The 13,191-nt window shown below is 40.9% G+C and overlaps 1 protein-coding gene across 8 annotated transcripts in view; it reads right to left on the reverse strand.

The window, feature by feature from the left end:
- atp8a2 (ATPase phospholipid transporting 8A2) overlaps window positions 1-13,191 on the reverse strand; it is a 696,532-nt gene that overhangs the window by 91,605 nt on the left and 591,736 nt on the right. For all 8 annotated transcript variants that reach the window (XM_085999230.1, XM_085999235.1, XM_085999229.1 and 5 more), the window contains 3 exons: window positions 9,619-9,680; window positions 8,757-8,813; window positions 7,978-8,085 (listed from right to left, as the gene is read on the reverse strand). In XM_085999230.1, coding sequence (XP_085855356.1) covers window positions 7,978-8,085; window positions 8,757-8,813; window positions 9,619-9,680 — 227 coding nt within the window. The remainder of the gene's footprint in view (window positions 1-7,977; window positions 8,086-8,756; window positions 8,814-9,618; window positions 9,681-13,191) is intronic.

Below are 13,191 nucleotides of genomic sequence, written 5' to 3' on the forward strand. Positions count from 1 at the left end.
TCTCAGATTCTTCTAAAACCAACAGGTCAGCTGTCCTGAGGTTGGGTAGCTGGCTACTTTCCCATTGCATATAGTATGAAGTCATGCAGTAGCCAGAAGCAACTGGGAAGTCTGACTTGCTTGAGAGTAATGATTTTATATTTTTATTTAAAAAAAAACTTTTCAGAACATTCATTTTTAAAAATACAGCGGGGGTTTACTTAAAATGAATATTACTCCCCACATAGATTTTTCTTTCACTTTGAACGCCACTTCACCACCTCCCCCCACCCTCCCACAAAATATATGGTGGTAGAAATTCATTGGCACCCAGTTTTGGCTGCGAATGAGGCAATGTGCCAGAACTGGGGTGCACAAAATTGGGCCTGGGGCCTCACCTAGATAATCAGGGCAAGCTGGGGCAGATCCAGCCACAAGTAAATGTTTGGGGGGGGGGGGGGGCTGGAAGTGGGTCAGTTGCGACTGGCAGTGGGCCCTTAAGAGTGCTGTGGAGCCGGGAGGAGTGTTCCTTCTCCTCCTAATGCCACATCAAAATTAAAAACATTTCATTCTTAGCTTTGTTGTGGGCACTTGCTAGGCCGCATCCATGCCAGTAAAACCAGATCTGGTACCTGCTCTGCTCAAGAAAGCCCAATTTGTCAAAGGGGTCCTAAAATAGGTGCTATGCTAATGAGGCGGCCTAATGCCTGTTTTAGGCAAACAACTCGGGACTCTGAAAAAATGACCTGTCCCATTATCAGGAATGTCTTTCAGGCATCCTTGGTTCACAGGACATTGGTCCATGTTGCGCCAGTTTTACGCCTGTAAAATGGGTGCAATGAGGTATGATTTTATGGTGTCAGCCTAGGATCAGTGACAGCACTCTTGCCTTGGAGTCCGAAGGTCATGGGTTCATGGCCCCACTCCAGAGATCTAGCTTGCTAAGCCTGGACTATGACATTGGAGACTCAACAGCAGGAAAAACATCTCTTGGTAATACTATGTCAATGACAGCTTCAGCAAGCATTATAAAGCTACCATGGACAAGGACAACAAGGAAAACAAAAGATATTTTATAATCATGAAAATAATTGAGAAAAAGGAGGATGTTTTTGAGGGGTAAAGAACAAGCAAATAAAGCACTTGTCTCTTGCAAATCCAGCATGGGAGATCCATCAAAATTGTCACGTGAATAATTGGCAATAAGAGGTTTTGGGTAGATACATATGCAACTTAAGTCAGTTTGGTAAAGTGGTAGGCAAATTACATTACAAATATTACCTCTGTGAGGTCTGTATTTTTCAGTATCAGTAAGGAATGTCATATTTTAGCTCGAGTCAATCATGTATAAAACTGCTTCAGTAGATGTGCTTCAGAAGCACTGTTATGTTTAAACTTCAGCAGGACCACAGTAATCAACAACTTGCACTTATTTCGCACCTTGAACATAGAAAATATCTCAAGGTGCTTCACAGTTGGTTGTAAGGTAAACGGATGCCAAGTCAAGAAAGGAGATAAACATTACAAGCTGCATACCAGGTTCTGGATTACCCATGAAGAACGCCATGGGAGATCTGCTCGCAAATAGTAAAAGGTGAAATGGATCATTGAGTTTTTGAACATGTTGCAACCTACATATTGAACAGTTCACATTGTATCCAGATAGAAATCTAGTCTGTACAATATGGGTTTAATTTATGTTGGGCTTACACCGGTTTTGATCTGTGTCCTGGTTACTTTATACTTTTAAATTTAGATTTTTCAGATTCCCTTCATAATGCATGCTCTTCATTGTGTTGCACAACATCTGCATATGTTCACCCAAGGTCATCAAAGACCCGGTGAAAATTAATTTTCATGTTCTTTAAAAATATATATCTTCTAACTCAAACACATGCAGTAAACATTTGTTGCACGTAGTGATTTAAAAAAATTAAAATCAAAAACCATTGCTCTCAACATGTTTACTGCATGTGTTTGAATTAAAAAAAATTTTTAAAAAGAGTGGCATAGGACACATTACTCACTGGTGTAGAGTTATGGTGGCTGTTATAGGCTTATTTTTCAAGAACCACTGCGGATGTGTACCCATTATATGCATGCTACAGCCCACTCAATGTAAGGGCATTTGACTGAACAGAGCCAACAGCTGACAGGATGTTATCTCCTCTCTAAGACAGACAGCAGCAAGCTGCAATCCTATGTTCAGGTCTAGTTACATTCAGGCACTGAACACAGTCCTCCATTTGAGCATATTAATCAGAGAGCTTTAGTGTTGCTATCTCATGGATATTATAAAGAAGAATCTTTGTCTATCCTAATTTTCTCCTCCCCCGCTGAAGACAGTGACTTCACTTGTGTCGGGTATTGTTCCACGGCTACCCTACAGAATCAGGCCCAAGTGCATATTCTTCATTAATGAATGCAGATCCTGAGTGTCAGTAGGCTATTCAATCACTGAAAGGAGATTACAATTGAACCCAATGCTGTCCTCACCCGACATCCACACTTTCCAAAAAGGGCCACTGGATAGCATCCATGAGAGGGAATCCTGATTTATTTTACAACTTCCTGGTACAGGGGCATTGCAGCATCCCTACTGCAGTCCTGGCTCAGTTTACTGAGACTGGGGTTAAAACCTGGGACATTCCCCATCAGTGTGGCTCAGCATCCCACTGAGCAATGCACTTACCAAAGGGAACTGGTAAATCACTCTTTAAATATGATTTAACTTCAATGTAATAATATGTTCATTGATGGTGCAGCTACTTACTTAACTTGAGTTTACAAGCATCACTGATGAGTTGAGCTGAACATACAGTAAGCTCTGATATACAGTATCCTCCACAACATCACATACTGCTGATGGGTACCTGGAAAAGGTATATCTATCAAGCATCTAGTTTTGAATACCATCCGTATGGCTCCCAAAGAAAGATGCAACTGTGATTTTCATTTCTAGCCTTCGGCCTTCCGCAACATCTATGAAAGGACCTTGCTGGATTGCATCACTGTCCTGTACACTTCGACATTTGTCACACTTATTATCAAATTTTGTTTGATAACGCTCCTGTGAAGTGCCTTGGGATGTTTTACAACGTTAAAGGCACTATGTAAATACAAGTTGTTGTTGTTGTTATGACTGCAGGTAAAAGGTGGTCTCTGCTGGCCTGGGATTTGAACTGCTGAAGTATTTGAGAGGGGCAAAACTTTATTACTGCAACTATAAAACATGACAAACACTCCTGTGTGTAGAGTGGAACCTGCACTACGGTTGTTGACCCCAACGTAGAATTTATCAAACCTCAGTTCCCTGGTATAGGTATTTGTTGTGGTGAAGGTTTGAGCGAACAGCTGCCCACAGTTGTTTGTACTTGCTGCCAGCAGCACACTTCTTCTAGTGGCTCTGTGTAGAAGGGGATTATTGTCCTAACAGGAACTTTACAGCCATGAATGAAATGAATTCATGGATCTTTAAACAAAAAGAATCCATGGATCTTTGTTTCATTCAGAATCAGTACCATCGTTCTTAAAGAAAAATAACTTCACCACTACAAAATACCTATTGGAAGGGCTTGAGTTTGTTCAACTCTACGTATGGATTACCAAATGTAGTACAGGCTACACAATACATTCAGGAGTGTTTGGCATGATTTATAATTACAATAATAAAATTTTGCCCCCCACAAATACCTCAGTAGTTCACAGCCCAGCCCAGCAGAGACCACCTTTTACCAGCAGTCATAAGTACGACAAATTTGCTAGCATTATTTGCCGCAAGCACTGAAAACAATACTGCTCAACAGTACAAAGCGCCTGAGGCACTGAAAGCATCACAGTGCTAGCCATAGACTCTGCAGTGGCATCAGAAACTACACGACCCTGAAACCTTGTTACATTAAAAAAAATAAAATGAATATTTTATGCATTTTCACTCACTTTCTTGCTCCTTGGTAGTCTCCTAACCATGTGACCCTGTGACATCCACCAACAAAACTTGTCAATTAGGATTAAAAGGAGATTCCAGTAATTTCATAAAAATATATTGCCCCGGATTTTGTGGTTAGTGGCAAATGAACGGCACTTGCTGTTCACTACGATTACAGCTGCCCACAGACTTTATGTGGGCTTTTGCGCGGCAACTTATGGTCATCGGGAGTCTGATACAGCATGGCGCCCTCTACAGTTGATCTAGGACCTGTGTGAGCAGGACAAGCAACAGTATGGCTCTTCAACCAATCAAATTGAAGAATCCTTACTGAGACACGCGGGTTTGGAGGCAGGACTGCTGACAAAATCAAAAAGAATGGGAGCGGGTTCCAAACCCGCCTCCAAACAATCTTCCCGGGAGTCGGGTTCCCGATTTGCGCAGGGACCTGACTCCTAGCGGCGGGAAGAGGATTATAGCCACTTAACTGCCTGTTAACAAGTAGTTAACCGGCAGTTAAGAGGCTTTTTCCCATTTTGAAACTTCTGCTGCGGGCTTCCCGACATCAGGGAACCCCGCCAGGGTAAGTGAGGCGTGCTGTGGGTCTGTTGTAATGTTTGTGTATAGATGACAGCTGCAGAAGTGGTGTGAAGAATCCAATGAGACACTGGTGAGTATCAGAGATAGGGAGATGTTGGGAAAGTCATTTTTAATGTGTTTAAATTTTTCTGTAGGTGACAAGCTTTTAAGTGTTTGTGTGGCCTCACCTCATTGGGAGAAGTGACAGATCGCTTCTGGAACCTCACCTGCAGCTGCCATCTGTTTTATCCTAAGGAGAGAGTCATTGGACAGCAAGGGTTCACCTTTGTACAGTGATTGTCAGTGTTTGACAGCACCTCAATGCTGTCAAACACTGACAAATCATCTGTCAAATATAAATGCTACATGTCCCTTTAAGAAAACCGGTAGATGAAGCGTCATCAACCGACATCATCTGACACCAGCTTTCCCTTAATTGACCAGCAAGCCCGCAGGGGGGGCTTAACAAGGTTAATGAGGGGGAAATAGCGTCTGTGCGTCAGACGTCACTGGGGGTGGGACTAGAACCCGGAAGGCAGCAGTCCCGTCCCCAACTCGTCTCGGCAGGTAAAATCCAGTCCGCAGAGTCTAAACCAGGAAGTGTAAGTTAGAATATTTAATTCAGTGTAAAATCATGTACAGAAAGCAAAACAGAGAGAGGGAAAGAAAGATGGGATTAAGAGAGAAGTAAAACAGGAAAAAAAAGTAAAATCATTTTTTAATTTTAATTTTTTTTAAATCTCCAACAATAATTAAAATCTGAAGGAATGAGACTTCAGACTTATAAAAGTAATTTTTCAGTGCCAGAGAGATTGTTTGGTACAGGTTGACTATCCCTTATCCGAAAACCTTGGGACCAGCTGTGTTTCGGTTTTCGGAAATTTTCGGATTTCAGAAGGTATTATTTCAGACTGGGAAACTCTGAACATTAAATTAATTTGGTAATTAGTATTTGTCTTTAATATAAATTTTAAAAGTTCAGGCTACCTCTTGCGACTGTTGCGTGTCTCATTCCCCTTCCTGCCGCTCCCAGTCTGTTTACAGCTCCCCCTGCTCCGTATCTGAATTCCTTGACTTAGCGGGGGTCTGGGGCTCGACTGCTGCCGCCAGTTGTGGGAAAGCCAGATATCAGCTGACTCCTACGCTAAGCTGGCCCGCAAATCAGGTCAGAAAAGCATCAGCCGCGTCTGGTCATGTTTGGCGCCACTCGGGTTATGTCGTGCGCATGACTTACGCTCCACAAAAAAACTTTTTCAGAGGTTTTCGGTTTTCAGAAGTGCAGATAAAGGATAATAATGAAGACTTATCAGGCAGTTGAAAACTCACTTACACTTGAATAGCCAAGTCCTAACTTTTTCTGGTATGTTTGGTGGGTATCTAGTACCCCAACTTCACGTCCTTCAAATGTTTGAATGCCGCATCTCTCGGTGAGATACTGTATAGCGAAGCTTGTGGAGGAGCAGGGCAACTTGGGCAGCAACTACATGATTTCCGCGTTTAACTGCGCATGTGCAGATGCCGGAAGTTTCTGTCTGATTTACTCCTTAATAATGATGAGCACTGAAGTGGCATTACTAAAAAATTATGCGGGGGAAATATTTTAAATTTCACACTATGCTGATCAGGTTGGTGACATGAACGGATTGGTCTGCTATTTTACTGCGTGTTTTATTTGGAGAGGAAGATATACAAAGAAATGGTTCAGTAAAACAATATTGTGCTCTGTATCAGAATTTCTGAGTGTGAGAGGGGTCCCTAGCTCAGTGATGTCATCAATAATGAAATCTCCATTCCAATTACTTAGTAAATGTTTTTCCAGTATGGTACAGAGGGATTGCTTGTGGGGATTGCATTTACACTCAATGACAGAAAATTCCACACAAGCTTTAGTAATAAACATTTGGTTTGTTTCCTTGGGGTACCCTAATACATGGCAACTGTTGGCACTTTGGGGGCCCAGTCAGAGTTTCCAGGCAGAAATCAATGCTTCCAGGCCACCCTGCCTCAGCCACACTCCCAGAGTCCAGTGGTTAATGCACCAGAACAGGTCCTGGTTTTCTCTCTGCAATGCTCCCAGTGCTAATGGTCAGGGTCGGGGTCGGGGTCTCTGTCTATGTAAAATGGGAGTTTCCATTTAAAGAAAACACAAACTCAACATCAGTGCTGGAAGCAATGCCCAATAGGAGACTCAGCTAAGGGCAAGCCAGAGGGGAGAGCGGTGGTGGAGGGGGAGGGGGAGGGGGCAAGATATATGGTATTGAAAGAGGGGGAGAGATAGTGGATGCCAGTGAAAGGGAGGGAGGAGAATGGATGGCAGAAGAGGGAAATAGATGGTAAATGAGGGGAGAAGAAAAGGGGAATTGGAGGGGCGAGGGAAACAGCCAGAAGCTGGATGCTTCTGGAGAAAATGAAGAGGATAGAAGCAGAGAATGGCACTTTGAAGGGGAAGAGAGTTAAGTGTGAAGACGGGAGAAGCTGGAAGAGAAGTTTCGGGATGGGAGGAGAAGGGAGAGTGCCAGCATTAATAAAGGGAGTGGAAAGGAGAGTGCCATCATGAATTTGGAGTAGCAAGGAGCGTCAGCATGAACTCTGAGGGGAGCAGGGAAAAGCAGCACCTTGAACTAAGAGAGTGGAAGATATAATACCAGCTAACTGGGTTGGAGGGGAAGAAGAGTGGCAGCTTGAATGGTGTGAGAGAGAGAAGCGTGCCAGCATGAATGGGGAAGAGTTGAAGAAGATAAGTGTTTGTACGGGAGTAGAGAGTTCGATGGGTACAGCGTCTGTGAACTGGGTCTGGAGGGGGGTCGAGTGTCTGTGTGAACTGGGGCAGTGAGGTGGTTGGATGTGGGAGAGGACTGTTGAAGTAACATTTGAGTAAATGATGGTCTGGTTGATTTGTTGAAAATCCAAACATCACTGTTAAATATGTATCAATTATGAAATATAAAAGTGCTTAAAATGAACCAGAATACAACATTTTTAATGTAATAATTCAAAGGTTTTCAGGGGAACATTACCTGGACTCCATAAAAATCCATTACCATTTTTTCTCCCTGACAGTAGGTGCTAGTACAGTAGGATGGGTATACCAGTGTTTCTGGGTATGGAGGTGGGAGCAGGTTGTTGCTTGGGAAGGCGATGCCCCATCAATACACTACTGGCTGGGTGGTCTGCACCCCTGGTGTTGACCTGCCTTTTTCATCCACCATATTAACCTGCTTTAACTATTTGCACATTTTTCTGGGTCTTGTACATGTCTTTTATTTCTTTAATTTCTCTCAAAATGCCTCCTTTTGTCTTATACCATTATCACTTCTGTCATTTAATCATCTCCTAATTTCCACCTAATCACTTCATAGCTCATTCCTTTTTTTTCTTGTATAAATGGTCTTAATGGCAAGGCTCCCTCTTTAAACAACTTTGCAAATGTTTAATATCTGTATCATATTTTATCAGCTATCATGTTAAATGAAAACACCATTAGTACCTACCTGTCCAAGCATATCTGGTGCTATAGGCATGACAGGCCAGATGACCGAGTAGACTCCAAAAAAGACCAACCACATCACAATGCTGCCCCACACAGCCAAATGACTGAACTAAAAAAAAGAAATAGTTTATTAAATGGATAAATAAACTAATAACACTGCAACATGCCGGGAGAGCTCTTATTCCTTGCTGTGCTGCAATCAGTAGACAATTGGCCTGTCAACAAGATAAGTGGTTGCGCTCTCTGTTTATACATTCAAAATTAAGTGCAATGCTGCTCTGGCTAAATCTATGAAGCAACCAAGTCAACCTTTATATTTCTAGAAAACCAGCCTTTGGAGCATTTGTTTCGCCAATCAAAGCCAAATTTATCAGTGTATGTCCCACCATCAACATGGATGGTTGGAACTAAGCAGTTAAGATAAAACAAGTAAGTAAAAGTGTTTACAGACTTTTGGTATAAAATACCTAGAATATGGTATATTAGTTAGAAATAAAGTAAAAGTAAAACTTTTAAGCGAGAATGGGGAAAAGGAAGAAGTTTTAAATTTAATTGTCAATGGTTAATATTTCATTAGTAAAGACGTTCCAGTCAGTGTGTAACCACAAAACTTGAAAAGAAAATCTGAAGAAATGAAATGACTGCTCCAGAAAGCCAGAAATCTCCTGAAGTTCCCAGCATTCCAATGGCTAACCTAAATTAGAAGTGATTAAATAATATTTTCAAAAGGTATTTTTTATTTATAGGTTTTAAATTTACAATATTAAAGATTGTGCCTACCGTTGTCCATGCTGTTGTCTCAAAGCCAGCTTTCAAACACACAGTTACAACAACATACTGTAGAAAGATGGAAATGTGTTATGACAAAAAAAATCATAGTAGGTGATCTTTGATACAATTCTAAAATTAAATCAAACTCAGAATTTGAGATCTATTTAATCAAATATGATGGTGGTTTTACTGCAAGTACCATCAACAATCTTATATATGAGCCTATCAAATTTCCTTTTCTGGGGTGAGAACCAGTAGTGCATGGCTAACAGTCTAGTTATATCTTTTAATAAATGTACTGAAGTTCTTCAGCTCTCTTGCAATGCTCTGCTTAGATTAGTTGGTGTTCACAAAGGTCCCCACACAAAATGTTAACATGCCTTTTCTCTTCAGATGTGGAAACATTAGTTCTGCATTGAAGTAATTTTCTGCTTTTGCTTCCAAATAAGAGCTGGTCTGTACAGGACGAAGTAGGCCAGCTGTAGCATACCCAGACTCCTGCTCAAACCAAACAATACTTGTTCTAGAAATTATGTAGCGACAGCATATTATAAGTTATCAAAAGTAGATGGTTGTTGTTGGGTTGCAGACCAACTCAAATTCAAATAGAACAGGCCATTTTCTAGCTAGGTGAATAGAACAGTAATGGGCCTGTTGTGGGACTGACAATGTTTGTGGTACTGGTTTATGTTATGCTTATTGGATCCATAATACCAACTGCTAATTTACCAGTTTTGCAATTGAGCATGTCACGACTTAGCAATTTGTGCCTCAACCAGATATATATACCAGCAGACACAAAACAAATATATTAGCAAAATTCCTACCCCATGGTTGTTTGTCATGTTACTACATAGATTGCTTTACTTACTGTATAAACAATGTTCCCAAGAAATAAATAGTCTGTAGCCTGTCCATTTGTAAAAACTGAATCTGAAAGAAGAAAAGGAAAGATTAAAATGTGGTTATGACACTTTCATGTAGAAGTTACAGCTGCAGATTCTGTAGGGAATGCTGCATACTTCACCACTGTAAAAAATCATACGAGAGCACGTGAAACTTCCTGATGATAATATGGTAATGTTAAAAAAAACAGAATTTCTAAATTGCCAGGTATTTGGAATCTGTATTATAAGACTATGTCCATATCTTGACTTACATTAAATAGCTGCATTCATTAATTCACTCTCACTATGCTACTCACAGTCACTGCTTACAAATTGTGATCAGACTGAATATTTAAAAAGGAGAGCACAGACGGGCACATGCCCCACATGAATACTGACCACATTTACTGAGAGGTTTTGTCCCATGTGTGTAACTGTAGGTTTTTCAGAAGCATGACGTCACCAATATAAGCCAAAATGTTTTAAAAGAAACAAGTGGACATCAACTGGCAAAAACATTTTAGTTAACAAATCTTTAAAAAAGCTCAATTCACTTTTACTTTAAACTTTGTTACAAGTTATGATTAACAGAGAAAAGGCTGAAGAAAAGCAGACATCACCACCACTCAATACGCATTTTGTGCTCTGTGGGTCAGTGTCAGGACAGGCCCCATATACAGTAGACTTAGCCTATTGCTTAAGGACCCAGTTGGCTTGTTTTGTTGATACAATGACAATGCATGGATAATTCACAAATGCTTTAACTGAATGCCAAAACAAAACAATGCAATAGCAGGCAATTTAAGGTAATACAACACAACCCTGTGCAGAAACTGGACATCAGACAATAAACAACTAAACATTGCTATTTAGCTGCAGTGATGATTCCCCATGCTTTTTGCTTGGAGCAACTCAACTAAAGCCTTATGATTCATGCATATATCTAATACTTAATCGTTTTCAAGACTGAGCAAAAGATTGGACTAACGCAAACTAGAAGTTAGGAGTAAAACAGGAAGTCAAGTGGCACATTTTCACTCAAAGGGTAATAGAGTTATGGGATAAATTACCAGTGAAAGCCATTGATGCAGGCAGTACTATTGGACTCAAAAAGCAATAAAATGTGTATTCGAAGAGAGAAGAGATAGAGGAATATGGTGAGATGACAGCTTGTGTGGTTTATCCCTGAAACAGATTTTTTTTGCCATCATGGCCTTTACTTATATTCCTATGTTATAACCTGCCAAAAAACAATCTATCTGAATAAATTTTTGATAAAAGATAAAATCCCAAGTTCACCACTAACTCAATGATGCGGTACTGAGCTATACTGATCAGGAAGGTTCCTGGTACGAGCTTGATTTGCCTTATCTCAGCCAAGAGTTTTAGAAGCACTACAACTGGCTTCAATGTCCTTGCAGAAGAGGGGAAAAAAATCAGCCAGGTTTTCCACTTCTGTTGTGTGGTTATGTGGTGACTTACGCTAGAAAGTGTGCAAGTATAGCTACTGGATAAAGATAGCATTGGGCTTGGCTGTAATGCCTTTCCACAATAAGATATTCTTCTAAAACTCATTGTCTAGGTTCACACATGAAGTACACCCACTTGAGCAACATACTAGAGGGTTGTTGGCACCCATGGAACCATACTGTAGTATAAGTTACTGCCTCCAGGAAAGGAGAGAGGATAATTACAGAATTAATGAAGGCAAGCAGATATTTTTCAAATTAATTTTTAGCCATGAAATTCCACATTAAGCCAGAGATAAATGATTTTGACATATTCATTTAGACTGGGCCACTGTCCAACAATTTCCTTAAAACCAAAGTGATCTTTCAGACATCAGTACATCATTATTCACATTTAATATTTGGATCATTAACTACATTCAATATTCTAGGTCCATTTCATTAGAATAGCTCAAATCTGAAGACTAGAAAAAGCAAACTTGCAATCATTAATGGTGTACGACAGGCCATCTAGAGCAAAGCTCCCTAGACCTCCAGGGGAAAAAATACCTTGGGTGAGTACTTCTATACTTCTAGGCAAATAGATCCATTTGATGGATAGTCCTCTAGAGCTCCAGGGAAGTTGATGCATTTGACGTATAACCCTCTAAACCTCTAGAGAAATGAATACCTGGATCTCCAAAGTAGTTCTCTTCTTTAGTTCATTAAATCTCCAAGGAACACAGATGTGATCGATGGACATCACCACTCCAGACAGAATGAATCAGACATAAACATTACAATAAGCCTATGAAGCATGGAAGTTAACAAACACGTGGTACTGGCAAATCTTTGTAGATACCAAAAAAAGGGCAAAGTACCCTACTCCACACTGGGGACAAGCTTTATTGTTTTGGGATTTCAGAGTCAAGTATTTATTAAACCAAAGCTCTAATATTGCCAGCAGGAGACTCTCTGTCTTACCATATAAATAGGGAAAATAAATTCCAACTGACAACTGCGTGGTCAGGGATTCTCTCGACCAATCAATCCACAATCCAATATGTACCCAAGGAAAACCGAAATAAGGGTGGATTTCCCTGGGGAGTGGTAGTACTGGGGCAAACAGGTAAAGTACACTTTCAGTGTACTTCACTTGGAAAAATGGATAGCACCAAAATTTCATGATTCCCCCTCATATGCATGGAGTGGTCCAAACTGGGCCTTTCGAGTGGGTGCTGCCAATAGACGGCAGGAAATTAGGAGGTAGTGTCAGGCCTTAAAATGCCTACCATGAGATTGCTTGCCTGAGTGCATTGCTGGAGCTTTGCAGGAGTTTTTGCTTTTGGATGCCTGTGGTGAGTTTTATTTGACTGTGCCAGTTGAGGTATTTTTATCTGCTGGGAAGAATGCCCTGTATACTGGACTCTTACATTCGGCCCCTCCTTCAATATTAGAGTCTGGAGTTGGAATGAGGAAGGAGGTCCTGCATCCATCATCTTGGAGAAACATAAATAAAACACAGGGCAGGAAAGCTTTGCAGGAGATGGTCGAGGCTTTCAATACGGCAACTACCATATGAAGGATATGGCTACAATACCATAAAAAGTTCAACCATCTGGTCAGAAGGGACATGGTAGAAGTGGATCTCTGATCTGCTTCATGGTGATACCACTATGCAGAGCAACCATTTGAACCAAGTACCGTCAGACACAGAGATGTCACCTTGATCAAAAACCCCTCACCCCTAACATATTTCACCAATAGAAGCTTGCAGCTATGCCACAGAATGCACATAACTGATCAGTGATGATACCTGATAGCACCAGCAGAATTATAAGTTTCATTACTCACCTTCATCCCCTTGCATGTCTGTGGTTAGTATTGAAAGGCAGGGGAAAGAGTGTTGGCCCCAAGTGTCTAACTCTAAAGGTTTTAATATTGTTGGCATTGCAGTAGACAGCAGCCCATAATCAAAGGTAATGCTCTGTCAATGGTGGCATTTGGGCCACAATTCAAGAAGCTTCCCTTTGAGAAGAGGGTCATAAACATCTAGAGGGAAAGAGAGATGATGACCCCACAATCTATCAGAAGCACAAGTTACACAAG

Source organism: Somniosus microcephalus, chromosome 10, assembly GCF_052327205.1.
Source record: "Somniosus microcephalus isolate GS21.2 chromosome 10, FLI_Smic_1.0, whole genome shotgun sequence".
Lineage (NCBI taxonomy): Eukaryota > Metazoa > Chordata > Chondrichthyes > Squaliformes > Somniosidae > Somniosus > Somniosus microcephalus.